Source organism: Poecilia reticulata, chromosome 23, assembly GCF_904066995.2.
Source record: "Poecilia reticulata chromosome 23, P_reticulata-male-v2, whole genome shotgun sequence".
NCBI lineage: Eukaryota > Metazoa > Chordata > Actinopteri > Cyprinodontiformes > Poeciliidae > Poecilia > Poecilia reticulata.
The window spans coordinates 1,357,775-1,384,596 of NC_088852.1; the positions used below are offsets into that span (position 1 = coordinate 1,357,775).

Sequence of the window (26,822 nt, forward strand, 5' to 3'; positions counted from 1 at the left end):
TTACTGCATTTATTGATTTGGTCAAAACAAATTAATGGTAATAATTTCTGCTGAAAACAAGGATGACAAAAAAAGGTGAAAGTGGTGAAATGTAGTAATTTTTATGAATAAACCGGAAACGTTTCCTGAAGAACCCCAGATTTCTCACCAGTGCAGATTCTGTTCTTTCAAACAGAATCTGTGTCCAAGCAGCACAAATCCAGATAAATGAAGCTATTTATAGCAGCCATTATTCTCAGCCATGTAGTTTTAACCAGTAACAACACGGCGGCTCAGCAGCTCATTATTACCAGTGTGAGCTGGGACCAGGCTGCACATTAATATGGAAATTAAATCCTAATCGATTTTTCCAAGGTATGCATTTAGCGTGTTTTCCTGCAGCGCTGGCCGCCGCGCATGCTGCAGCCTGCAAGGAGATGATTGAAAACAAACGGAGACACTTGAGCTGAAGAGCAGCACAGATGCATGACGAGCCGATAATCAGCTCCTTGAAGCTCACAGAAACTTTAACTTCATTATAATCAAACTTCAGGAAATTACTGCACAGCTGCCGCCCCTTCGCTCCACACTTTCAAAAAATTATGCAAAATTAGATTTCCCTGGCTTTGAACGTATTAGAGCCTCTATAGATTTTTTAAAAAATAAGAGAAAATTTATGCATTTGCTAAAAAAAAAAAATTTATCTCAGAAATTTTCATTTTTATTTTAAAAAATTTCTGAAATTAATCTGATTTTTTTTTGTTTTTCCAAGAAATTTTTTGATTTAACAAACTCAGAAATTTCTACGTTTTTTTCTAGAAAATTTCTGATTTTTCTCTTGCAAACTTTCAAAGTTTTAGACTAAATGTGTTTTGGATTAAATCTAAATTTGTGTTTAGTTTGTGGCAGAAACTTTTAATTTTTTATCAACAATGATTCTATTCAAAGCTGCTGCATTTTTCTAGAAATTAAAAAAAATTTCAAGCAATTTTTCTGCTTTTCAAACTCAGAACATTTATGTTTTTATCTTTTTGGTGTAAATTTACTCTGTTTCTGTCCGTCATCAGTGGCCTTACCACACCACTGTAGCTCTGGCGGTTTATAATCATGTCTATTAAGGGTTTTGTCAGGAAGCTGGTTTGGTTTGCAGTTTTTCGGGCAGCTGCAGGTAAACAGGAAGTGGATTTCCCCCCCGCCGCAGAGACTCGTCTGTATTTTCCAGCAGAATGCCAGCGCAGCATCCGGTGCAGTTTGAGGCCCGGCGTTCGCCTGCGCGCAGCGAGAACTTTGGAGGTTCTGCCGCTTCCTGCTGAGCGCATAATGAATGGCAGGCTGCGGCTGCGGGCCTGCCAGGCAGGAAGAAACAGCACTGTGGAATTGTGGGATAGCGGAGGAGAGCCTTGCTTTGTTGGTCTCGGCGGGAGCTCACCGAGATCAAACACGTCGACGGCGGCGCCGCCCGCCGGGCATTCTGGGTAGACAGACCTGAGGTGGAGCCGCCTGAAAGCCAGGCGCCGTTCTCCTTGTTTGTACCTGAGCTGCAGGAGTGCGCCGCTCGCTTCGGTTAGCGTGGGCGGCGCGCAGCGGCGCGGCGTTTTTCAGGAGTGAATGACGGCAGCGCCACGGAGCCTGTCATGCCTTTTGTTGTTCTGTTTTTTTGTTTTCTGCCTTCAGAGGACAGACTTTGAAATGGATTAACGAAACCTGACTGGATGCGACTTCCAGGTTGGCTTTGACATGACTCTCCCTCGTTTGAAGTGGCATCAACCCTCAGCTAGCACACAAAGCCCCATCCACATCCCTGCATCTGTCCTTATGCTGCTCATACTGCAGAGCGCGCCGCCTGGGGGTCGCGCCGCGCCGCCTGGGGGTCGCGCCGCGCCGCCTGGGAGTCGCGCCGCGCCGCCTGGGGGCCACGCCGCCGCTCTCTGTCCAGCTTTTACGACCCTTTGTCACTTTTTCTCTCTTTGATGCAGGAGCTGCTGCTGTCTGATTTCTAGCATTCTGCAAAGTACGGAGCTCAGTGAGTGTTACTCCTTTGTTTTATTTGTATTACATGTCCACCCACTAGGGGCACTGTTATGCCAGGAGCATATGTAATGGGTTTGTGTTCTTCTTCGTTGCTCTCTGCATGTCTGTGCGGAGGATGCACATGGCGGAATAAAGCTGAGTAAAGAAACTAGTTGTTTCTATGATTTAACATTGGTAGCAGAGGATGGTTAGTAACTACAGAGTTCCGCCAACGTTTGAGGAAGGAAAGCCTTATGAAAGCTGGAAGAATGAAGTCAACATTTGGACGAGAGTTACAGATTTGGAGTCGAAAAAGCAAGCGCTGGCTGTCGCCCTGGCCCTGTCTGGAAGAGCGCGGGACACGGCGATGGAAATTCCGGTAGATGATCTAAATAAAGACACTGGAATGACAACGTTGTTCGCTAAACTAGATGACTTGTTCTTAAAAGAGGAAAAGGACAGGATCTATGAAGCATACTCAAATTTTGATCGGATTATAAAAGAAGTTAACATGTCGATGGCGGACTATATTATTGATTTCGAGCAGCGTTACTCACGGATGAAGAAATACAACATGGAGCTGCCTGACCCAGTTTTGGCTTTTAAGCTTTTAGACACCGCGTGTTTGGATATAACGGACAGACAGTTGGCTTTAACGGCATGCCCAGATGTAACATTTGCTTCAATGAAGTCCGCTTTGAAGAGAATATTTGGGGGGGAAAAAGGTGCGGCAGCAGAAGGCATTAGCCAGGAGTCCGTGTTTGCAACAGAGCAATGGCGGCAAAAAGGAAAGTTCTGGCGGCAGAGTCCCCATAAGAAAACTTCACAGCTCAACACTCCGCAGCCCGGTACAAACCCGCTGGATAAGTACGGACGACGGTCAAAATGTGCAGTGTGCCAAAGTACTTTTCACTGGGTTAAAAACTGTCCGCATAAAGCTGATAGTGTTAAAATGGCTGATGATACAAAAGACGTGGAAGAATGCAATTTAACTCTGTACACCAAAGAATCAGCAACAGATGCAGAAATATTCATGACAGAATGTCTTGGCTCAGCAATAATAGACACTGCTTGCACTAGGACAGTTTGTGGACAAGAGTGGCTGGACAACTATAGTACTGTATTACAAAAGAAAAGTATGAAGTCTATGAAAGAGACAGAAACACAAAGTCACAGGCCCTTCAAGTTTGGAGATGGAAAAATCGTCTACTCCATAAAAAAGGTAAAGATACCTGCTAAAATTGGCAACACAAAGTGTAATATAGAAACTGAAGTAGTACCTGTTAACATCCCGCTGCTACTGAGTAAGACCTCATTGAAAAGGGCAGGGACTGTTTTGGACATGGAAAGGGACAGTGTAGTGATGTTTAATCAACCTGTCAAACTGGACTTTACTAGTTCAGGTCATTACTGTGTAAACATTGTGGACAGTGAGAATAGAAGTTTCATTCACTCTGATAAGCTATTGCAAGCTAATGAGGAAGAAATACTGACTACAACAGACAAGATGAACACAAGTGAAAAGATGAAAGTTCTGGAGAAACTTCATAAACAGTTTGGACATGCCTCTGCTGACAAAATACAGAGACTCTTGACTAATTCTGGCAACAAGGACACAGAATGTGTCAGTCTGCTGAAAAACATTGTGAACCAGTGTGAAGTGTGTCAAAGATATTGTAAGACCAAACCAAAACCTGCTGTCGGCTTACCATTGGCATCTACATACAATGAAACTGTTGCTGTAGATCTGCACGAACTTGAACCTGGGGTTTGGTACCTACACATTATTGACCAGTTTACCCGTTTCAGTGCTGGTAGTGTCTTAACCACCAAGAGATCTTCTGAGATAGTCAGACGTTTTATTCATGATTGGATCAGTGTGCATGGCCCACCACAAAAGTTGTTCAGTGACAATGGTGGTGAATTCAATAACGAGGAAGTGAGAGACATGGCCGAGAACTTTAATATTGAAGTCAAGACAACACCTGCTTACAGTCCATGGAGCAATGGACTGTTAGAGCGCCACAATCAAACTCTGACAGAGATTTTGCTAAAAGTCAAAGCAAGTACTGGATGTGACTGGAGCACTGCCATGGACTGGGCCCTGATGGCAAAGAACTCTATGCAAAGTGTCCATGGATACAGCCCACATCAGCTGGTGTTCGGGCAGAATCCTAACCTGCCTTCTGTATTAATAGACAAAGCTCCAGCTCTAGAGGGCACCACCAAGAGTGAATGGGTTGCCAAGCACATTTCAGCCTTGCATGCTGCAAGAAAAGCTTTTACAGAAGCAGAATGTTCAGAAAGGATACGGAGAGCACTAAAGAAACATATGCGGCACATAGACGAGCGATATGAAACTGGAGACAAAGTTTTTTACAAAAGAGTGGATTGTCCAGAATGGAAAGGACCAGGAGTGGTGATTGGTCAAGATGGTGCGGTCGTTTTTGTTAGACACGGAGGCACCTGTGTCAGAGTCCATCAACTCAGATTGAGGAAAGTTACTCATGAGAATGAAGAACCTCAGATTACCTGCGTTGAGAAGAACAATCGAGGACAACACACAGTGGACATCATTGAAGAGGATGTAGAAGGAGACACTATTGCAGTAAATCCTGAGAATCATCATTTGCTTGCTCCTGAAAATACAGAGGCTGAGAGACCGCGCTCTGAAAACACCATCATAAAGACAGGTCAAATTGTGACATTCAGAAATGCAGAGGGTGTACCACAAAAAGCCAAAGTGTTGGGACGTGCCGGCAAAGCAACTGGGAAATACAAGAACTGGGTTAACTTGGAGCTGCTTGAGCCAGCAGAAGTGGCTGGCAACAGTGAGTCAGCTGACCTGTCACAGTTGGAGGATCTTCACATCCAGGCAGATGCTGAGGTTACAGATATGCACGAGGATGTTTTGTGAATAAGGACATATCGTTTGATGAAGCAAAGGAAAATGAAATAAAAAGCTGGAAACAAAATCAAGTGTTTGAGGAAATTGAAGACAAAGGACAAAAGTGTGTCTCTACTCGTTGGGTGTGCACTCTGAAAGAGACTGAAAATGGAATAATGCCAAAAGCAAGACTTGTTGCACGAGGATTTGAGGAGCTACAAGTTTCTGACCTACAAAAGGACTCTCCAACCTGTGCCTCGGAGTCACTGAGACTCTTGGTGGCAGTTGTATGTCAAAAACAATGGGAACTTCACTCTATGGACATTAAATCTGCCTTTTTACAAGGAATGCAACTGTCCAGAGACATTTTCATCAAGCCTCCTCGAGAGGCTAATAGCACAGGTGTGCTTTGGAAACTGAAAAAATGTGTGTATGGTTTAGCTGATGCTTCACTGTATTGGTATAACAGGGTAAAAAGCATCATGATTGAAGCAGGAGGCATCATGTCTAAGGTTGATCCTGCAGTTTTCTATTGGCTGGATGAGCACAAAAAATGTAACTGGTGTACTTGCTTGTCATGTTGATGATTTTATATGGGGTGGATCACACATGTTTTCAGAGTCAGTCATACCTCACCTGAGGTCAAAGTTTAATGTCGGTCGTGAAGCACACAATAGCTTTTCCTATGTGGGTGTAGATCTTGTTACTGAAGGTGAGAAAGTACAAATACACCAAGAAACATACATTCAGCACCTGCAGTCCATACACCTCTCACCCTCACGAGCAGCAGAGTCCGCTTCACCTCTCACTGAGAAGGAGACAGAGCAACTTAGATCTAAGATAGGCCAACTTCTGTGGGTGGCAAGACAGAGCAGGCCTGATGTCATGTTTGATGCTAGTAATTTAGCATCCCGTCTCAAACATGCTACAGTACAGACCATTAATGAAGCAAACAGAGTTGTGTGTAAGCTCAAGGCCAAGTCTGTTGAATTGAATTTTCAACACCTTGGGGACGACGGTAACTTAAAGATGGTTACATTCACTGATGCATCTTTTGGAAATCTTTCAGATGGAGGTACTCAAGGTGGGCACTTCATTGTTTTGATGGGTGACAACGGGCGGTTCTCTCCCATTGCATGGCAGTCAAAGAAAATTAAGAGAATTGTCAGAAGCACACTGGCAGGTGAAACACTCGCCATGTCTGAGGGGATTGATAATGCCATTTTTCTTTCCGCACTCTTTTCTGAACTCAGTGCTGGTAATACTGCTTGTACTCCACCTATAATCTGTGTGACTGATAATTTCTCTCTTGTTGATGCACTTAAGTCAACTAAGTTTGTTGCAGAGAAGAGGTTACGCCTGGAAATGAGTTCAATTAAAGAACTGATGCAAACTAAGAAGGTTCATCAAGTGGTGTGGTCTCAAACAAAAGACCAACTTGCAGACTAGTGAGGGCCGAAAAACAGAGGTTGGAGAAAGAACGATGAGTCAAAAGAGCTCGAAGGCCAAGAAAATTATAAAGTGAAGTAGTTTTTTTAGGTCCAAAACTTTAGAAACATTTTTCACATTTGCATAAATTTTTCAAATGTTTTCTTTTGATTTTTGTCACTTTGCTTCATAACACTTCCTGTATTTTAAATAAAATCTGATTCGGTAGTTCTACTTATAAGCATTCAGGTTGTAAAATATCTCATGAACCTAATAGTTACCATTGCAAGAAAATCAATTAACAAATTTATGTCATTCTTGAACTGCAGTTGGGGGCCATAAAAAAACAGTCCGAGGGCCAGAAGCGGCCCCCGGGCCACACTTTGGACCCCACCTAAACCTGATAACTGGATATTTCATCTGTTATCATTTGTTTATATCTGGAGTTTTTTGCTTTGCAGATTCATTTGAATCCAGAAACAAAGGAAGGTTTCCAGCATAACCATCCTGGTGATGCTGCATCTCAGTCAGACAGAAGCCAAGGTTTTGATTAGGCCATTCGGAGGTCGACTGCCTGGAGTTGTTTGGATCATTTTTCTGCTGCAGAACTAAAGTGAGCTTCACTACGTGATGGTCAGACATTCTCCTTTATAGTATCCAGATCCACCCAGATCACCACTCTGCCACCACCGTGTTCTGCTGTAGCGGCCATGTTGTTCTGTGAGATTTGATTTTCCCAGAAGTCCAGAGGATTATTGTTTTCTGGTAAATGTGGCACGGGTCTTTGTGTTCTTTTGGTGGTTCTGGTCTCTCTTTCTTATTGTTGAATCGTGACCTCTGACCTTTGCTTTCTGCCGGACCTCCTGCACGAGTCGATGATGAGCTCTTGCTGGTGGGTCGGCCTCCTGGGAGGTTCACATTTATATTTAGTGCATGGCAGTTCTAGATACTTTGGCCTCCTTCGTGTCGTCATACAGATCCTATTAAAATAATTCTTGTTTTATTAGTTGAAGTTTGGGCCTGGATGAAGATCGTCTCTTCTTGATAGGAGGGTTTTGTGTTTTATGTAGCTTCAGGACTTGAACACATTAATTTTAATAAAATAATTACATAGATTTTTTAAAAAGTATTTACTCTTTTTTTTCATACAAAAGTCTAAAGCTGGAACCTTTGTATTTGCGTGTTTCTGGTACGGCCGTGAAACTGGCGCACAGTTTCCCTGCTAGCTGTTAGCTACATCAGCTAACAGGGATGGAGGACGAAGCCGGTTTTCTCATCACACTGGAGGTTAATTTCTGATTGGATACTGGAACAAGATGTGCTAAACGGAGTTAGCCTATCAGCTAAACTAATTAAGCCTAAAATAGCATCTCAATGCTAACCATGTCGCTAATGCTAATGTTAGCGTTCAAATTTCTCCATGAATGATCAGGACTTCCTGAATCACTGATGGTTGAAGAACAGATTTAAAACTATAAATGTCTTTATTGTTGATGTGTATTTATTCAATAAGTTAGCAGTTAAACATGTTGAATTGAAAAAGTCTCATTTTTCTTTTAAATGAAGTTGATTTAAATTATTATGAATTAATGCCACTAATTTTAAATGATTGTTTTTATTGCTTCATGTAACTGCAGTCCATGTTTTTTAGTCAATTTGTTTAGGTTGTAGCTTATTTTCCTCAACAGATGCAAACGTTATTTGTCTGATTATTAAAGTTTTATCTGGAACACATTAAAAGGTAAAAACAGGAGAAATCTGTAGGTGTGAAAACACGTTTCCACCTTTGGATTTATTTGTTCTTCAGTACATTTGTTTCAGTCTAAATTTTCAGTTGACTGCCCCCTTGAGGCGGTGCGTGGAACTGATCAGTGGATCTAATAGTGTGTGTGTCGTGTGTGAAACAGGCCAGTGAGAAGGGAAAAAAAATGTCAGAGTGAGGATGATAAGGAAGAGAGCAAGACGGGGGAGAGTTGGGATAAAGGTGTGTGATAGAATTGGAAGATCAAAGCCCTCTGTCACAGCGTGACTGAGCCCAGGGGCGTAATGGGTGAGACGGGGCACACACACACCGCCGCCGACACACACACACCTGCACACACACTCCCTCACGGCTGGTATTTGACTCTGAGTGTGATTGATACCGGGCTAGATTTGGAGAATCACTGTCATTCGTCTCTCCGCAGATCAAACAGCCACATAATCTCCCATAAAGGAAAGAGAGATGGAGGGAATAAAAACGGGACATAAGAGGAGAGGGTTCAGCCGGGCGCGCGAGGTGACAAAGCCGTCTCATCGCTTAAAGTGTTTTCTTGTTTTTTCATAAAAGACGAGCCACGAGCTGAGAACACATCCATCATGCGGCTCTATTAAACTGCTCTTTGTGCGCGTCACAGAGATGAATGGGAGCGTGAAAGTGTACATTAGACAGTATTTACGCTGCTTACAGAAACGTCTTTATCCTCATCACATCCGGCAGAAACCGCTTCGTTTGAAAGCATATTCACGCCGCTGCGCCGCTTTACCCAACGCTTCACGTCTGACTGCAACTGCAGCAGCGCAGGCTTTAGTTATGGGTGTCCAAAGTGTGGCGCATGGGCCATTTGTGGCCCTTGAAATGATTCTGGATGGGCCTGGGTCAAGAATGGTCTAAATTAGTTTTAGATGATGCAGATCTACATTTAAAAACAATGTTGGGGTCAAATTTTCACATATTTTTGCATTTAATTTAATTTATTAGTAAGAGGAAACAAACATTCAGAGGTTTTTACTACAATGCAGTCTTAACCACGTCCATTTTATAAAGCAGGAGTGAGTCACTTCCTGTTCTTGTTGCTAAAGACACAAAAGAATACAGATAAAGAAAAAAAAATAGATCAAGTTTTTTCCTGCCGATACCGATACCGATCACATAATTATTTATTTTTTTTATCATAAACACTACTGGTTACATTATGTGGAAAAAGGAACCATGAATTCACCTTAATTTAGACAAAAACTTGTTTTTAATAACTTTTTTTTTTTCCAAGAAGAGAACTAAACAAAACAGGCATTGTGTAAATTGTACTGCTGTCAGTAAAACTATCTTTAACAGACTGATAACATATGGAGGCTCTGAAGAGGCTAAATAATGCAAAGAGCCAAAATAAAACATCAACATTGCCAAAAAATTAAAGTATAAAACTTAACATTCAAAGGCAAAAACAGGATCCATTACAATAAACAATCCAGAGTTACTGAATGAAAACTTCCTGTTAGCATGGCGGCTAGCTGATTACTGCTAGTTCTGATTGGCTGTTTCTGACAGAGCGGAGTAATTATGCAGAGCAGGGAGGAGATCGATTATTTTTTAGAGATTATCTGTCTCATGTTAGGACAGCTAAAGTTTTAATACGTATGTAAAATGTATTTTTAGGTTAGAAGCTGCAGCTTTAAGCAGAGGTTCGGTGTGAGAGTCACTACCAGGTGGAGCAGAAGCGGCGCTCCGTCTGTGAAATATTACTACCTGTAGCGTAGCAGCAGTTCAACAGCGAGAGCAGAACCAGCGTCTTACATCGCAGCTCCAAGACTTAAATCATTTAGTGGGTTATTTGTTTAGCTTTCTGACCGTCATGCTAATCCGGGTGAGTGTTTGTAGCTGTGCTGCTTTACCTGCTATCTGATCCTCCATGTCTTTTTTACTGCAGTGAGCCTCGACGTAGCCAAACTCTGTCAGGTATAACATTGTTTTTATGTCTATTAGCTTCGTTGTGTTGATGCATTTTGACCTGCTTCAATTTTCCGCCGCAACACGCAAACGTCCCCATTCACTCAGTGCGTTATAGTTATAGTTCCACATCGCTTAGGATTTGTTTGCTGCGCGTTTGGCAGAGGGAAGGAAAGAGGAGACCAGCTGCACAGGCAGGCTGAGACATGAGAGGCAGGTGATCGGCAACAAGAGACAATGACTGCCGATCACCGATCATGCACTTTTTCACAGAAATCGGCCGATTATGAATGGTGACCGATCGATCGGCACACCTCTAATATAGCTATATATATATATTTATCATTCATATACATATATATTACATACATATATTTTCATTGACAAATCTCCCAGTTAAAAAAAACAGTTTTAAATCAACAGTAATTTACTCATTTACACGTCTGCAGAAAAATGTCTATAAATATTGTTGCTTAGTTTATTTATTTAGCAGATAAACATAAACAACTAAATGCTTTTGCTGTTGTAATTAAGAAGAAAAATACTGAACATTTTGTGGCTACCAGAGCACCTTCAACTTGATGAAAAGTTTGAACGCCGCTGCTTTAGGACATGGTTGATGTGGCTCTCCACCCAGGGCGTCATTCAACGAGGGCAGACAGAACTGAAAATAAGTTTGAGTCGCACCAGATAATCTGTCTTGCTTGTTCAGTCAGGAGAGACTTAAGATGTTCCTAGGATGCTGAGGGAGCGTTCACACCAGTCCTGTTCAGTCCGTTTAGTCCAACTCCAGTCTGTTTGCATAGAAGGTCCAGTCTGGTTCGGTTGGTGAGGTGTGAATGCTAAGCTAACTCTGACCTCTGGTCCTCCAAACCTCCGTCTGAGTTCGGTTTGAATGTGAACGCCAAGAAGACCGGAGACCGCTCCAAAAGCAGGAAGTGGACTACAGAGCAGGGCATCCTGGGTAAATCCAACCAAAGCTAACATGCTAGCCTAGCGTTAGCAGCAGAAATGTCTCCTGGTCTTTAGCCAAAGACTAAAGAGAAATCCTCCAACCGCTAAACTCCTCCATCTTGTTTCCATCTGGTGAAGAAGGAAGTTGCTCTCAGCTTCTTCAGAGGTTTTTGTGTCGTTTCCTTCAGTGGTTCTTGGTGCAGCGCCCCCACAGGCCAGGAGGGGAACAGGCTGGTTTGACACAGAGCCCCAGCAGCTGGAGGAGGAGCAGATGGTGGAGTTCTGATCTGCAGTCTAACAGATCGTATCAAATTTAAAGATTTTGTTCTTGTTCAGGTGAACTCTGTGTTCCTGGGAATAAAAAATAAACAATAAATGTTGCATGGATTATTAGTTAAATTAAATCATTTAACTAATTATTATTAATGAAACCAGCATATTGATGAACTCTGCTCTCTGTAATCACTGGAGTGATTTTCTCCTTTTTTATTCACGTTATTGTAACTCTGAGCTTCTGCCTGTTTCCTGATTTCTCTTCTTCTTTTTGCTTCGTCTTCTCGTCCTTGACCGTCTTCTTCTTCTTCTCCCGTTTGCTTTTTAGCGTCTCTCTGCTGCTTTCATGACTCCGTTTGATTCCGCGCCTCCTGCCCTCCGGACTGAAGTGTTTATGAGAAACCAAAGCGTTTGCTTTCGTTGACATTTGCCTCTGAATGATATTCAGATTTAATTTGCACATGAGGGAGCTGAAGCATTTTGCAGCTCTGTATTTATGCATGTGTCAAGGTGATATTTAATGTTTTTCTTCTGTCTGCCCCTCTTTTGTTTCCACAGATGCATCACCCTATTCAGATGAAACCTGCAGACAGTGAGAAATCTAATGGTGAGTGGCCACAAGGACACACACACACACACACACTCACACACACACACACACACTCTCTCTTTTTGAATTTGCCTGGTAATAGCTGCTTCACTTGACTTGCAGAGAAGACAGGAAGAGAAAAGATTGAAGCAGAGACGCTGAAAAGAGAGATGGAGGAGGAAATGCTGATTTTTCTGTGTCTATATCTTCTTCTCTTATACGTGTCATAAATTATTGAGGTGCTTTGGAGGGAGGTCAGCGCCAGTTGAATCGTTTTAGTCCGGTGATGAACTGGTGTTGCTCCCCGCGGCGGCTGCCTCTCGCCGCCCGGCGCTCGCTTCATCCTCACATCCAGACTCGACCCGTTTCTCTGTGCAGAGCAAACCCACCAGACAGCATCTGTTTCCAGGTTGTCCCTCACATTCTCAGCTGTGTACTTTGACTAGGCCATTCTAACCCATCGATCTGCTTTGGTCTGAATCTTCCAATATCAATCAAATGTAACACGGAAGTTGGTTTATTTTTGAATATCTGCTAAATTAAACTTCCAGCATTAATCATAAGGTCTAAACTTTAGATATTTAAGAGATAATTATTATATTTATTACATTTATAATCAGGTTTTTAAAACTAAAAACATATAATCAGTAAGACTGAGAACAAAATAATTAGCTTATCAAAACTGTTTAATTTGAAAATGACTCATTTTCAAACATTTCTTTTCCGTTACCGACTCAATAATTATCAGAAACTTGTAACAAACAATAAAACCTAAACCTGTATTTATTAGCTCACCCATCAATTTAATTTTAATTACCATGGATAAAGAATCAATTCTTTAAATTTCTCCAGAAATGTCATATATCCAGCAATAATCAGATGTTTAAAAGATAAATTGAACAGTTTTATGTTTGGACATTTTCTAACGTCAATATTCAAAATATTCCAGTTTGTCTCAAATTACTGATAAATTTCTCCAGTAGTAAAATTTTAAACTGAGATTCCAACATAAGTTGTAAATTGCTCATTAGTTTTGTGGTAATTGTTTATTTTTGGTTTTGTAAAGAATTAGAGCTTCCTGTAACTTAGCTTCACTACATCAACTAACTTTAATGATTTAGACTTTATACAACGTTTTAAAGTTTCTAATTCCTTACGGATTATTCTTATTGCTTATTTTTAATCCCTGCAGTGCAGTTTTGTAATTATTGCCCCAGATTAGTGAACAGAACATGACCGGCTTTGTCAATTAGGGCGATATTGAACAGATGAGTGGAGAAAAGTGGAATAAATATCGAGATGTGATGCCTGGACAGAATGATCCCCGTTTTATTGTCATTCACAGAAAAAATAATACGTTAATCTAAGATTTATTACCATCAAGCAGAGTTTAACGCTTGGTTCTGATCCGGTGGATAAATCTGGACGTCGTCTGCATAGAAATGAACAAATCTGTGATGTCAGCAGGTCGGTGTGTGAATTTGAGTGAAATAACTGCAGAAAATCTCAGAGACCTTCAGAAATTTTGAAGAATCTTTTTAAAGGTGAAACAACTTGGAAGGAAGACAAAAAGTTTTCTTGGCATGGATTTAATTAAAAACCTTCAACAGAGGGAGATAAAAACAAACCCACATTTCTGATTATTTCATTTCTGCATGTTTGAAACGTTCAGACCAAAAAGCTGCAAGTTATAAATGTAGTTTTTTTTTTTTCCTGAAAACCCTGAAGGCGACTTTCTTATTTTTAGGGTCTCTGAAAGAATAAATTGTTTCATTTTCGTGATTCAAAAGGTTAAAAAAAGATTATTAATGACCAACTTCACAGGAGGAGACGGATGATTACTTTGATTGGACAAACAGCAGACCTCAATTTGGACTTTTATGAACTTATTGGGCAAAAATAATAGACATCATTGGCAGAGATCGGAAATTTTAGCAAATTACAGCTAATGTATCTGAATGGCTGAGCTGAGTACATGTGAGCTCCTGTAATTTTGGTGAAATGACCCTTAAATCTGAGTAATTGAGCAGAAAATAATAGCTATAAAGCTATAAAACCAGAACCGGAAATAAAGAGGCCGTTTTAATCCCACAGCAGGATCTTCTGACTTCGAATCGTCTGCAAGGCGACGACTTTTCTGCTCCTACTTCCTGATAAATGAGTGGAAAAATCAGCAAAAATCCAAATGAAACCATAAAAATAATGTATATTTTTAGTGTTTTTATATTTTCCAGCAGATTTGAATCCAGTTTTTCCAAACTTGAGCTAAAAATCTGAGCCATCTTTGGTATTCAGTGCAAAATAAACTATAATATCATCAGCGTAAAAAGATGCCAAATGAAGCTGGTTGCTCTAAATTTCTGTTGCTCCTCCTTTAAAAGTCAAATAAACCAACATGTTTTAACTCCACAGTAAAACTCATGTTCCTCTTATTAGTCTGAAACTTGAGCTCCAAGGTTGTTGGTGTAAAGTTTGTCACTTTTTTCTTCTGGTTTGGGACGGAAGGAGCCTGGTCCGGTTTTAATGCAGGTTCATTTATTCAACACAACAAAGAAACATAAGTTTCTGTTTATTATTCAGAAGCTGCAAACAGAAATGATTTAAAGAAACTCAATTTGTTGCTCAGACTTTACAGAAAACCTGATTTTAATCCTTTAAAAGATTAAAAAAAGGAAAAATAATAATTAATCTCACAAGAACAGATGTATGATTACTTTGGTTGGATAAACAGTGGACCTCAAATTAGACTTTTATTAACTTTTTAGGCGAAAATGTTAGATATCAGTGACAGATAGCAGAAATTTTGGCAAATTAGATCTAATTTATCTGCCTGGCTAAGTGGAGTAAATGTGCGTTTCTGTAATTTTGATGAAATGACCCTTAAAGCTGAGCAATTGAGCAGAACGTGATAATGAAAGCTATAAAACCAGAGCTGGAAATAAAGGGCTTCGACCTGACGTCGCTGCTTTTTGGCGCCACATCGGGAGCCCAAAGTTCTGCCGGCGCGACCCAAAAAAAAAGAAGAAGAAAGGAATCCTTAGAAAAGCCATCATCCGCTCCACTGAAATATGGCGAATTGTGACTTTATAAGACATAACTGTCGGGGCGAGGAGGGAGGAACTCAATAAAAAGCTGTGGCTCGCAGCTGGAAGGGTGAAATATGGAGCCTGACGAGGGACACGTATCCATCCGTTTAACAGAAACGACCTTTAATAAACCCGCTGCTGGATCTGCGTTAGCGCTGACGAGCGGCGGCGGCGAGCCTCATCAGTTCAGTCAGCAGGGAGACGGGGAAACCGCAAGGAAAACGGAGGAAGACGGCTCAGGTTTTTCCTCCCCTGAAGGGTCCGCAGGCGGTTCTTGAAGCTTTCTCCCACAATGCAACGCTGACTCCGTCTCCACGAGTGCTTATCGCCGCGCCGCCAACGCCGAGCAGAAACAGTCAATTGTAACGATATCTGCTCTCCTTCCCCTCTATCGACGCAGAGTAAATTAATTACATTGCTGTTAGACTCGTGCTAATCATCCTCTGGAGTGATGCGCACACACACCGACACGCCGCCCGCAGAGCAGCCGCCGCTTCTTAAAGCGCCTCTTATCTCGACAGCGAATCCCGTCGGTTTGTTGTTTCCTCTTTTTTTTCTTTAAACACACAAACGAGTCAAACAGCAAAGTAAACAAGTGTGCTATTGATTTCCCAGAGAGCGAGCGAGCGAGCGCTTATCTGCCTGGCCTGGTGGAAGGAGCTGACAGTTTCCTCATTAAAAATGAATCGGATTAACCTTACGCTGGATGTGGAGTGAAGGCGTCGCCGCCGCCGGCCGGCCCGCAGCTCCTTCCACCAGGTTGAGTCTCGGGGTTGAAGTGATAATCAGACATCGATCACAGCATGATGAAACACACAAAGTCTCTTTTTTCTTTCTTTCTGTCATTTCTTTTAACTTTTCTTCTGTTTCAACGTTTTTCTTTGTTCTGGGTTTTTAAATTATTTACCGTCAGCTTCAGATTCGGTTCAACTCTCACAGATTCCCCAGGAGCGGCTAATTAAAGCGCTTCGTTAACGGATCAGCAGCTCTGAAAGGAGAGGTTATCGGGCCGTTTCTGGACTTCCTGAGGCCGGTCGCTCTGCAGAGAGGAAACCAGTTCTCCTTCTTTCAGTCTCTAACGACTCGATTCCGGTTTTTAGTTGGTTTTATTCCACATGTTCCCATCAGAAATCCTAATTTCAGCCTGATTTCAAACCTAAAACTGTTTCTGCTCTTAATCCCAGACGGGATTAAATCCCAAACGAATTTAGGAACTCGGTTCAAGAAGGAGAGATGATTCTGTAGAAAATAGTTTCAGTTTGCATGTTGAATTTAAGTGGCCTAGTCAAAGTCCAGACATCAACTTGAAGAGGTGATGCTGTTGGACTTTCAGAGAGAAGAAACTTCAGGAAGAGTTGGACTCAAGCGGTTCTACAGAAACTGTTTCCATGACAGTTTTTGCTTTGATAATTGAATTGGGTCGTTAACGGTACCGGGTCGTAGAACTGGAACAGGGTGTACTTATTTAACCCCAGCACCGATCTGGACCTTTTCAAGAGAATCGACCCAGTAAATGTTTCTGTGTCTCCCCTGCAGCTGTTGAAGACAGGAAGCTGTTCATCGGCATGGTGTCGAAGAAGTGCAACGAGAACGACATCCGGGTCATGTTCTCCGCGTTCGGCCAGATCGAGGAGTGCCGGATCCTCCGGGGGCCCGACGGGCTCAGCAGAGGTACCCGCCACTCTGACTCGCCTCCATCCTGCAGCTCCTCATGCTGATCAAACAGCTGACGGGCCTCCAGCTGCTGCCCTCACCAAGATGGCCGCCAAACTAAAGTTAAATCAGAAGCTGTAGATTCAGATCTGAGGTGATAATCTGGACCAGACACATAAATAATCCGCCCACTTCTTTACGAAACTTTTTCATGCTTGCAGGTTAAAGACTAAATAACATCTGAGGGGATTTTTATCTTGAAATTCATGCTAACCACAGACGAGCAACAGGATTCATTTCCATTAGCGAAACTTTGATCCTGTTTACCAACGGGAACACATTTCCCCAGAACTTATCGCAGGAAACGATGATATTGTTGTTTTCAAACCATTTTCAAGTGATATGATAGTAATTAAGGCTTAATAATGCAAGAAAACGTTCTAAAAGATCAATAACGTAAAACGTTAAAGTTATTAGTTATTTATCTAGTCTCTTCAGCTAATCATGGTTTATCCAAAGTTTCCAAATGTTAAGATTTAAACACCTCTGGTCTTTAGATCTGCAGCCGAGTCGTGATGAGCAGAAGTTTTAGTTGGAGTCGTTTTATTTTGAAACGTTGAGCTGAATGCGTTTCATCTTCTGGAGAACGTTGTGAGTTTGGTTCCCTCTCCAGTGAGTTCATGACTTTATGAGCAGAGAACATTTCAGCTGGTTTCCAAACCGACTCACCTTTCCTGAGGTGAGGAAGCCGAGCGCAGACTGTTCACTTCACCTCCACCGGGCTGTAAAATCTGATTTCATAGTTAAAGTTGGAGTTATGTCACATCACAGCCAGCAAATACATACATTTTATCTGCATTTTGTGACAGATCAACAGAAATTTTGACTTTTTTCTTGCAACAAACATCTGAAAAGTGTGGCTTGCTTATGCAGGAAATCCATTCTCATAATATCCTCTGAATAAAAATCCATGAGTTTCATTTAGAAGTCCCATGATTCATCTAAAGCTCTTCTATAGTTTAGACACTAAACACGCTTTAATAAACTCAGTGGAAACTGAGAACATTTACTTCCTGCTTGGTGTTTCAACCAATCAGCACCAAGGAAACTGAATGCTGCTTCCGGATTGGCTGCTTTCCAAATGCTAGCCAATAGCAACTAGCTTCTCAATCTGCATTTTGTTTCTAATATTTTAGATCTGCTTTATGAAAATAGACTGAAACCAGATTTATTTAGGAACATTAAACTGATTTCTACAAAAATCAGCTTAAATATGTTTCATCTGTAAAAACAGTTTTTAGCTTCCTCTGTTATCGCTGCTGCCTCCTACTGGTAAGACACAGTCGTTGCAGCTTGTTTCTCATTATTTTCTGCACATATTTCTGAAGCTGTGACACGGCGGCCATCTTGTCTCAGGTCTTTACCCGGCGGCGGCGGCTGGAGGTTCTTCTCCTCACTGTCAACACTTGCTGCTTCCTTTTCTGGCTGTATATCTCTTTTCCCCACTACTTTCTTTTTTTTTCTCTCCTTGCTTTCTCGGCCTTGTCCCCCCCACTCACCCCTCCCCCCCTCCTCCTCCCACTTTCTCACCACCATTCCCATCCCTCCCCTTCCAGTTTAGCCCCACTGGAAACCAGTAGGAAGCTCTTCACTTCCGTCTTGAGACACTTTAAATGTTGCTGTCCACGTCATCCTTCAGCTTCTGATTTGTTTCATGTCGCATAACTTTGTTGTTTATTTAAGGAAAACTGATATTTTTAGTAAGACACCAGAGTTGCTCTGTTCCTTTAATTGGACCAAAGTGGATTTAAAAACCCACCAAGCTGCCGGATCAGGCAGGATCTAAAGTACGACAACAGGTTGCAATGCTTTTAAAAGAAGAGAATCTTGTGACCAAATTTGAATTTATTGTAGATTTTCTGTAACCCACAAATCTAAAAGTAAACCTCCAGATGAAGAGAGAAACTTTTGGTTTGTTCCCAAACCTTTTGGGATCAAAGCTTGGAAAAACTGCCGAGTCCACGTTTCTACCTTGTGGTTCCTGATTGGATGGAAAGTTGGGGTCCAAATTTACCACCAGCTCACCGGAGCCAACAAATGTGCTCTACTCTGCCCCCTAGAGGAGGATATGGAGTAGAAGGTGCTGTCTCTAACGTCAGCCATATTTTATAGAAATCAGATTAGAAATTAGACAGATTCCTGGATGTGCTGGCAGCTAGCTGTAGCGGCTAATAGCGTTAGCTGCTGCTAGCATCTCGGTGCCAGAGGCCACAGCTCTCCTTCTGCAGGTGGACGGTTTAAACTGGACCAGTTCTGTAAAGTAAACTGGTCGAAGATCCAAAGTGAATCTGCTCCTCTGAAGCCAGTGGATTACAGAAAAACCACAACAAATTCAATGTTTCTGGATTGTTAAGTTCACCGTTAAAACATAAATGGTTCAAATCTGGAACAAAGAGTTTGAAATTAGTGACTTTACTGAGTTTTTTCTTTCTGTATCACAACATAAACTGATGAAATTAGTTTGTTTTCCGTTTAATCGGTGCCACATGTGAAGGAAGATGAGTGCAGTATGTGAGCTGAAACCATGAGAAACCTCATGTGATTGGTTGATGGCATGTCTCAGTCCCACAGCATCATATCTCCTCCACCAGGTCTGGTTTGGTAGAAATGGTTTTCCGTGGTCGCCCCAACATTCTCTGCTGCTCAAACCTGAGATGCATCTTCCCGTCCTGTGGCTCCATTTAAAGGGAAACGACCCGTTTTATCATTTCAGCTGTGACGCCACTCCATCCCACCCTGACCTCTGACCCCTGACCTCAGCCATCCTCCCCTCTGTGGTTTCTGTGTGCTGAGATGGAAATCTCTTCCTGTTTCTCCTCTTCTCGTCCAATGAGCTGCCTCTGTTCCCGTATCTTCTTCTGTGCTCGTTAAACGTTGCGAATATTTTCTTTTCTTTTTCCGTCTGAAGGTTGTTTGAGTCCAAACCTTTAAATTCACCCCGGCTGTCCCAGAATCCACTCCTCAGTCGATTTGTCCTCTTTTCGCTTCCTTCCCTCCCTTTCCTTGTTTCTGTCTTCCATCCCCTTTTCTGCTCCTCTCTTTTGTCCTCATGAATATTTCAAACCTGATGGCCAAATCCTGGTTCCTGTCGAGCCGATATGAGCCACTTAGCGGCTGACACGAGTCGGAGTCGGAGCGCTGGCGGCCCGGCTTGGCCGGTCAATAAACACCTCTAATCAGGTTGGAAATAAATCGCTCTTTAAGGATTTCTGAGCTGGCAACTCTCAGCGGCCCGCGGTCCCACCTAGCAGAACTCGCTTTAAACCCACGGTATCAATCAGCCGAGCGCGCCGCTATTAATAAAATATGGATCACACCACCAGTGGAAGGCTGGGCCTGGGGAGCTACCCTACTTTCATTAAAGGACTGCGCGGCGCTCCGCTGACGACAGAATGCGGCCCGCGAGGTATTTTTAGCGATCCGGCTTCGTCCCCGACTCTGCGCTGTGGAGAAAACGAGACGCGCACCGAGCAGGCGGGAAGTTGCTTTTATTCAGAACCGGATTCAATATTCATGAACCCAGCCAGCGTCAGCAGGGGGGGAGAAGCTCCCGCTGGAGAGAACCAGCTCAGATCGGCAGGAAAACAGGAGAAACGTCCCACCGAGCCAACAGAGCTGCGTGGAAAAGTCGTCAGAGATGCAGAAATGTTTAAATTCAGACTCTGGGTGGATTTCCTGCTGAGTTTTAGGCTGAAAGTTTCCCTTGTTGAGCAGCAAATCATCCCCAGAGCACCATACTGCCACCACCATGTTTGACTGCTGCTGTTGAATCAGGTTACCATGAAAATTGACTCCATAATAAAGTGTTTCAAATGAAGAAAAACATTTAACATTTAACAGCTAAGGTACACAAACAAATTATTTTGAATACAACATTTAACAGCATAGAACATGAATAATGGAGGAAAAACGGTGCAGCTTTTAGACAGTTGGAGGCTGAGCCTTAGTTTCTCTGTGGCCTCCTTCGTGTTGTCAGACGGGTCCTGTTAAAGTTATCCCTGCGGTTGAGGACTGGTCATTTCACTTCGGTTGATTTTTATGCATTAAATCAGGTTTTATCTGACATAAAAATGTAGAACAAAGAAGCAAAAACAGAATAAATCAGCACTTTTTTTTCCTGTGCGTTTCTAAAAGTTGCAGCTTCTGACGAGTTTCTGACCAGTTTGAACCAGTTTGGAGCCACATCTGCAGCAGTGATCTACTTCTGCAGCATCCTCCTGGAAAAGCAGCCGTTAAATGATGCTCGTCTAAAATAGGCAGGCCTGTGAATCATTTGATGGAGTTGACCTGCTTTCAAACAACCTTTCAGCTCAGAAAAAGGACGGCGAGCGTTTAGTGGGTCAGAGCTGCAGAATCCAGCGACCTTCAGCGCCTCGCTTGCTGCTTCTGCTGCAGCCCGACGTTTAGCGGCTGAAGTGTGATCAGCTCTGACAAGAGGAAGGGCAGAAAGTGGAGAGAAACATTTCAGGATGCGGCGTGAGATCAAATCCAGGGAGGAAAATATCCGCTTGTTTAACGAAAACAGAGACGAAGGTCGACTGTGACTGACCTTCATTTCACAGAAAAACGTCTTTAAAGTCTTAAGCCAAGCGGTTCTGATCCACTCCTTTGAATTATTTGTTTTTCTTCTTTAGAGTTCTGACTAAATGTACAGGCCCGCCACACTTTTCAGATTTTTACAATTAAAACATGTTGAAAACCATAAAATATGTTCCTCCAGCTTCAATCAGGCACATAAAATCCTCCAAAATACTTTTACCGTGTGTGTGTGTGTGTGTGTGTGTGTGTGTGTGTGTGTGTGTGTGTTGCCCTCAGGCCTGGCTGAGCTAACTCGGCTCGCTGACTGTGTTAGCATACGGTTAGCCTAGCGTGTTGCTGCAGCTCCTCTCGCATCGTTTCCCTGTCCGGCCGCGCTTCCCGCCTCACCTGCAGAAAACGCGCCGTGCTGATTGGCTGAAACCGGCGCCGATCGCGGAGGAAGATGGCCACGCGTCCTCTTCCTCCTCTCCTCTGATTTAAAGCGACCCCCTGCGGTTTTACGGCTCCTTCGTCTGTCTTCCCGTCGATCAAAAGGGAAAATTTTAGGCGTCAAATTCAAAAGGTTTAATGCAGATTTTCAGAGAGACGCTGAGAATTCAGGTTTGACTAATTCAGAGGTGAGGAAGAGGACGGAGGTGAGGAAGGCCTGCAGCTCTGATGTTTCATGTGGGGGGGGACAGGATGTGATGTCATGATGCTCGTTTTTCCAGCCACTGAAAACGATGTTGTCCACCTGTGACATGTTCTCTGTATCAATCTGTTTTTCTTTTTATAACGACGACGTGTCCAACCCTTTGTCTTGTTTTTGTTCTTTCTTGTCTTCCTCCTCCTCTTCCTCCCCCCTCTCCTCCCTTCCACTGTCCTTCCATCCTTCCCTCCCTCCTCCCTCCTTGCAGGTTGTGCGTTTGTCACGTTTTCCACCAGAGCCATGGCACAGAATGCAATCAAAGCCATGCACCAGTCTCAGACCATGGAGGTACGCCACTCTTCTTCTCAACACCCTGCAGCCAAACAAAGCCAAACATTCAGGAACCACGTCTGAAATGTGGCTCGCCTAGAGACGTTGACCACGCCGTGTTTGTTGGGGATACGTTAGATAAAAGCAAGACGGAGGACATTTGTGTACAAAATGTCTGATTAGCTTTATTTTTCAGAATTTTCAAAGTTTTTACTTGAAAGTTCAGGAAAAAAAATCTTTTTTAAACTTTTCAAGCTCCGAATTTTTTACTTTTAAAAACTGAGAAATTTCTAAGTTCTTTTCTTGAGATTAAATTCAAAATTTAAAAATTTTTCTAGCAAATTTTCAGAAAAACATCGATGTTGGTGATCAGTAGCAAATTTATCCGTTAGCAAAAGTTGCCTCCTCTATTTTCTCTTTGGGTTTTTTCCCTGCAAACTGATGTTATTTATTCACTTTACTGACAGAGAGAATCTAACATGAAAGATTTAGTTTGAAATCTTAGTTTTAAAATGAAATGTTCACAAAAATTATTCAGGAAATTGATTTTTGTGCCCATTTCCTTTCATGCAGCAAACATGAGAAATATTTCAGAGTTTTTCTCATCGAATCATTTATTGAACTAATTCTGAATTTCTCTTTATGACTGAACATTATTCATGTTATTTAAAACCTGAATGTGAAATTCATGCTGCTAATTATTTATTTCACTTTAAAAAATTAGCTGGTTGCTGAAAAGTAATTAAAACTTGTTTATTAAACAGACTAGTTTCCTGCAGAATGAGAGTTAAAGACTTTGATGATTCAAACTTAAAACAATAATTCTGCTTTAAAATGAATAAACCAGTAATAAACACAGAAATGTCAGGAGAAGAAAAACTGAATCAACGCTGGAAAAAAAAAAAAGCTTCTACATTCACAGAGTGATTGTATTGATAGAAAATTGAGTGGAAGGAAAAAGTGTGGTAGCAAAAAGTCCACAAGCATTAGACATAACTGAAACAATGTTATCCTGGTTCGTTCATTAGTAATTACAGATTGTATTATTGGAACGTTGAGTGGAAGGAAAAAGTGTGGCAGCAGAAAGAGCATTAACATGCATAACCAAAACAAGTTTTAATTTGTAAAATCAGTTTCTGTTAATAATTATTTACATTTAATCCATTTTCTGAACACTCAGACTTTAAATCAGATGATTATTTTAGTATTTTTCCTGCTGGAATCATTTTCAGGCTCCATCAGAATCAAACATCGCCTCCATATTTCTTATTTTTTTCTGGCCAGAGTCTCTCGCGTCACGCTGCGACAACGAGCCGCCGCCATTGTTGTCGCCCTCATCAGGCGGCCGGCCGGCGACCCCGGCGGGCCATAATGGCGGCGCTCCTTTGTGCTGCGCGGCGCTTTGGGGCGCCGCCGCCGGGCTCGTCAGGTCGGTGACGGGGGCGGCGTGACGCGCCGCCATCGGCGGAGAATTACACGTTACAAGACGGGTCTGCAGTGAGTCAGAGCGAAGGAACAAAAAGTGGTAATAACAGGCTGTGTTAAAGGAACAGGAGCGAGTGGCGCTCACCCTGAAGGCCCTCATTACAGCTGATCATGATAATCACGGCTGCCATTGAAGTGTTGTGACCCTGACACGGGGAAAACGCTCCCCGCCTGCGAGGAAAGGCGCCGTTCTCCCGTTTCGCTGTCACACCTCAGATATCAGCCAAGTGTTTGCAGCGGCGGCGCGTCCGTCTTCCTGACGCCGTCCTGCGACGGCGGCGTTAGCGTAAAGCCAGAATTATCCTCGCTCTGAGCAGTCGTCCGCAACAATGGGCCCGGTAAACACCGCCGCTTTTATCATGCACACGGGGGGAAGGGGGAAAAATAAAGCCTCAAACCACAACACGACAATATCGCAGTGGACAATAGCAAAATACCTTCATTTCCATGTGAAAACAAGCTGTCTGGCCTCAGGCGGAGCTAAATTGCCGCATCCGTTTGTTAATGTTCCCCAGTTTTTGCAATTTAAAAGTAATTACTTTGGGTCCGAATGAGGGAATGAGGTCTGGTAAATAGAGTTTGGTTATTGTCTTGGCGCTGCTGCAGCCCCGACATGGAGCCGGATCCTGATGTTTGCCGGCGAACACGTCCGCGCCGCGTGTCACGAGTCCCGCCGCCGCCGCCGTCGACGGCTCTGTCACAGCCGCATCCGTCCTCATTACCATGTGGCATTCAGGTCCACCGCGGCGCACCTGCTAAATGTCAGGCGGTAATGAAAGCGGGTAATTCACTGAGGCACATCTAAGGACCCAGAAGAGTTTCTGTTGATCTGCATCGGCGACTTCGGCTTTTAACGGTTTGTTGCATCTAAGAGTTTCACATCAAATCAACCAGAGTCAGCAGAAAAACTGAACCAGCTGCGATTCGCCGCGTTTCCACTACAAATGTGCACAAAACTTTGTCGATATTCACATCACATTGTTTAGATTAGATAAGAAAATCACGTGAATAAGTAAATAAACCATCATTGTCCTACTTCCTGTCGTCATCTTCGTCATTTCCGTCAGTAGCAACATCTGGTTGTTGATCATGTGACTCGTGATGCAAAAAAAATTGTTTCCATTTCAGTTTTGTGAAAAACAAATTTTGAAATCCTTCTCATCCCAGCGCAAAAACGTCCATCCATCCATCCATTTTCCTTCACCCTTGTCCCTCAGTGGGGTCAGGAGGTGCTGCTGCCTCTCCAGCTGGCGTTCCGGGTGAGAGGCGGGGTCACCTGGACAGGTCACCTGGACAGGTCGCCAGTCTGTCGCAGGGCAACACAGAGACAAACAACCACACACACACACCTAGGGACAATTTGGAGAGGCCAATTAACCTGACAGTCATGTTTCTGGACTGTGGGAGGAAACCGGAGTACCTGGAGAAAACCCACCATGCACAGGGAGAACATGGAGACTCCATGCAGAAAGACCGGGAATCGAACCCAGAACCTTCGTGCTGCAAGGCAACAGCTCTACCAACTGCGCCACTGTGCAGCCGCGCAAAAACGTTTTACCAATAAACTTGAGTTTTCTTTCATTTTCATTAAGCAAATTTATTTTACGAATTTCACGGCCAGTGGAAATGCAGCTAATGGCTGCTGTGAGTTACATTCAGTAGTGATGCGTTCGCAGGAGGAAATCATTAAAACTATCCCTGCCTGCAACAGGACGCAGGCGAAAGCATCTCAAACATTTGGCTGACTTCTCCAAGAGAACGCTGGCCTCCATTTTTAGAGTTTTTTTAATGTTTCCTCTTCTGACGATCTTAACGATGCCCCAATTATCGGAATGTTTGATCTGAATTCACGTCTCGAGACATTTTGCGAGATTTTCCGGTTTGAAATCTGTACCTGTTGTAGCAAAGATTTTTCTTCGTTCTATGTGAACCAGACATGAATCCCTGCAAGCTTCACTGCAGAGGTCAGAGGTCATGACTCAACAATAAGAAACAGAAGCTGGTTCCCTTCATTTGTAATGCAAATTTTGTGCAAACTTTTAAAATGTCACAACAAAGACAAGTGAATTAAGCGCGTTGGAGGTCAGACGTGATCTTCCTACCATGTTTCGTATTTTCTGTTATTTTATTTCTATAATTGCGCGCCGCTTCCTTCCCACCTAAACGCAGAAATGTTCAAGTGCATTTAAAGAAGAGCTTAAGTGGAGCGTGAGAGGGAAGACGTTTAAACGGGACGGAGGGAGAATATGGGATTAGATTAATCAGAGTATGGGAGGCTTTCTAACCAACGGATTCAGAGCCGAGGTAAAAAACACCGAAGGGAGATTTACGTGTCACAAGCCAGCGCTGGTGGAAATGACTGCCAACTGTCTGTATTTGTTATCCGAGTTACATTAGCAGCTGAGAGGAGCAAACGCACATCCAATCATCCTTTATGCTAACCTTTCACACGGCTTCGAAAACACACCTGAACATTTATAAACTCAGGCTGTTATCTCAACAGAGCCTGCAAAATGGAGAATTAACATGTTGCAAGTCTTCAGTGTAAAATGAGCTAAAGTACATGAACTCACCGCAGAAACTTCTTACCAAGCATTTTGTTTCTACAGTTAAATAAATTAGTAAAAAACTAACAAGTAACTTTTCAATAAGTATGAGATTGTTTTAATTTCTTAATATTAATTAATAAAGTTCTAGTTCTGTTAGGACGGTTTACCGTGTTATTAGTGAAATAATGTCCCAGTGAAACTGAGAAGTTACTTGTGTGATAAGATATTTGCACTTTAATCTAGACCAGTGGTTCCCAACCCCCGGTCCACGGACCGGTACCGGTCAGCGCAAGAAATAATTAAATATTTCCGTTTTATGTATTATTTGAGTCTGGAGGATTTTATTTTGAAAATCCTTTAACCGGATTCTCTTGGGTACTTGTGCGCCAACACTGAGCCCACAAACAGCAAAATGAGTAAGAAACAGATCAGGTGTCTTTGGAAAGTTTCTTTGCAAAGGGGAAAAGGCCCAGAGAAGAGACAGGAGAATGGATTTATCCCGGACCGGTAGGTGAGTCCCACATTACAAGCCGCTCTGCGTAACATGCGGCGACCGGCTGCTAATGAGGCAATGAAGCTTCAAGCTGCTTCTCCACGTAGAGACCAAGCAGGTTGTGGATATAAGCAACACTTAAGGTGTTATTGTCTCTCATCACTCTCAGATCG

The 26,822-nt window shown here is 42.7% G+C and overlaps 1 protein-coding gene across 37 annotated transcripts in view; it reads left to right on the forward strand.

Moving 5' to 3' along the window:
- The window catches only part of celf2 (cugbp, Elav-like family member 2), a 294,221-nt gene that overhangs the window by 232,597 nt on the left and 34,802 nt on the right, over positions 1 to 26,822 (forward strand). For all 37 annotated transcript variants that reach the window (XM_081603742.1, XM_017302940.2, XM_017302941.2 and 34 more), the window contains 3 exons: positions 11,796 to 11,844; positions 16,449 to 16,583; positions 22,061 to 22,140. In XM_081603742.1, the coding sequence (XP_081459868.1) occupies positions 11,796 to 11,844; positions 16,449 to 16,583; positions 22,061 to 22,140 (264 nt within the window). The remainder of the gene's footprint in view (positions 1 to 11,795; positions 11,845 to 16,448; positions 16,584 to 22,060; positions 22,141 to 26,822) is intronic.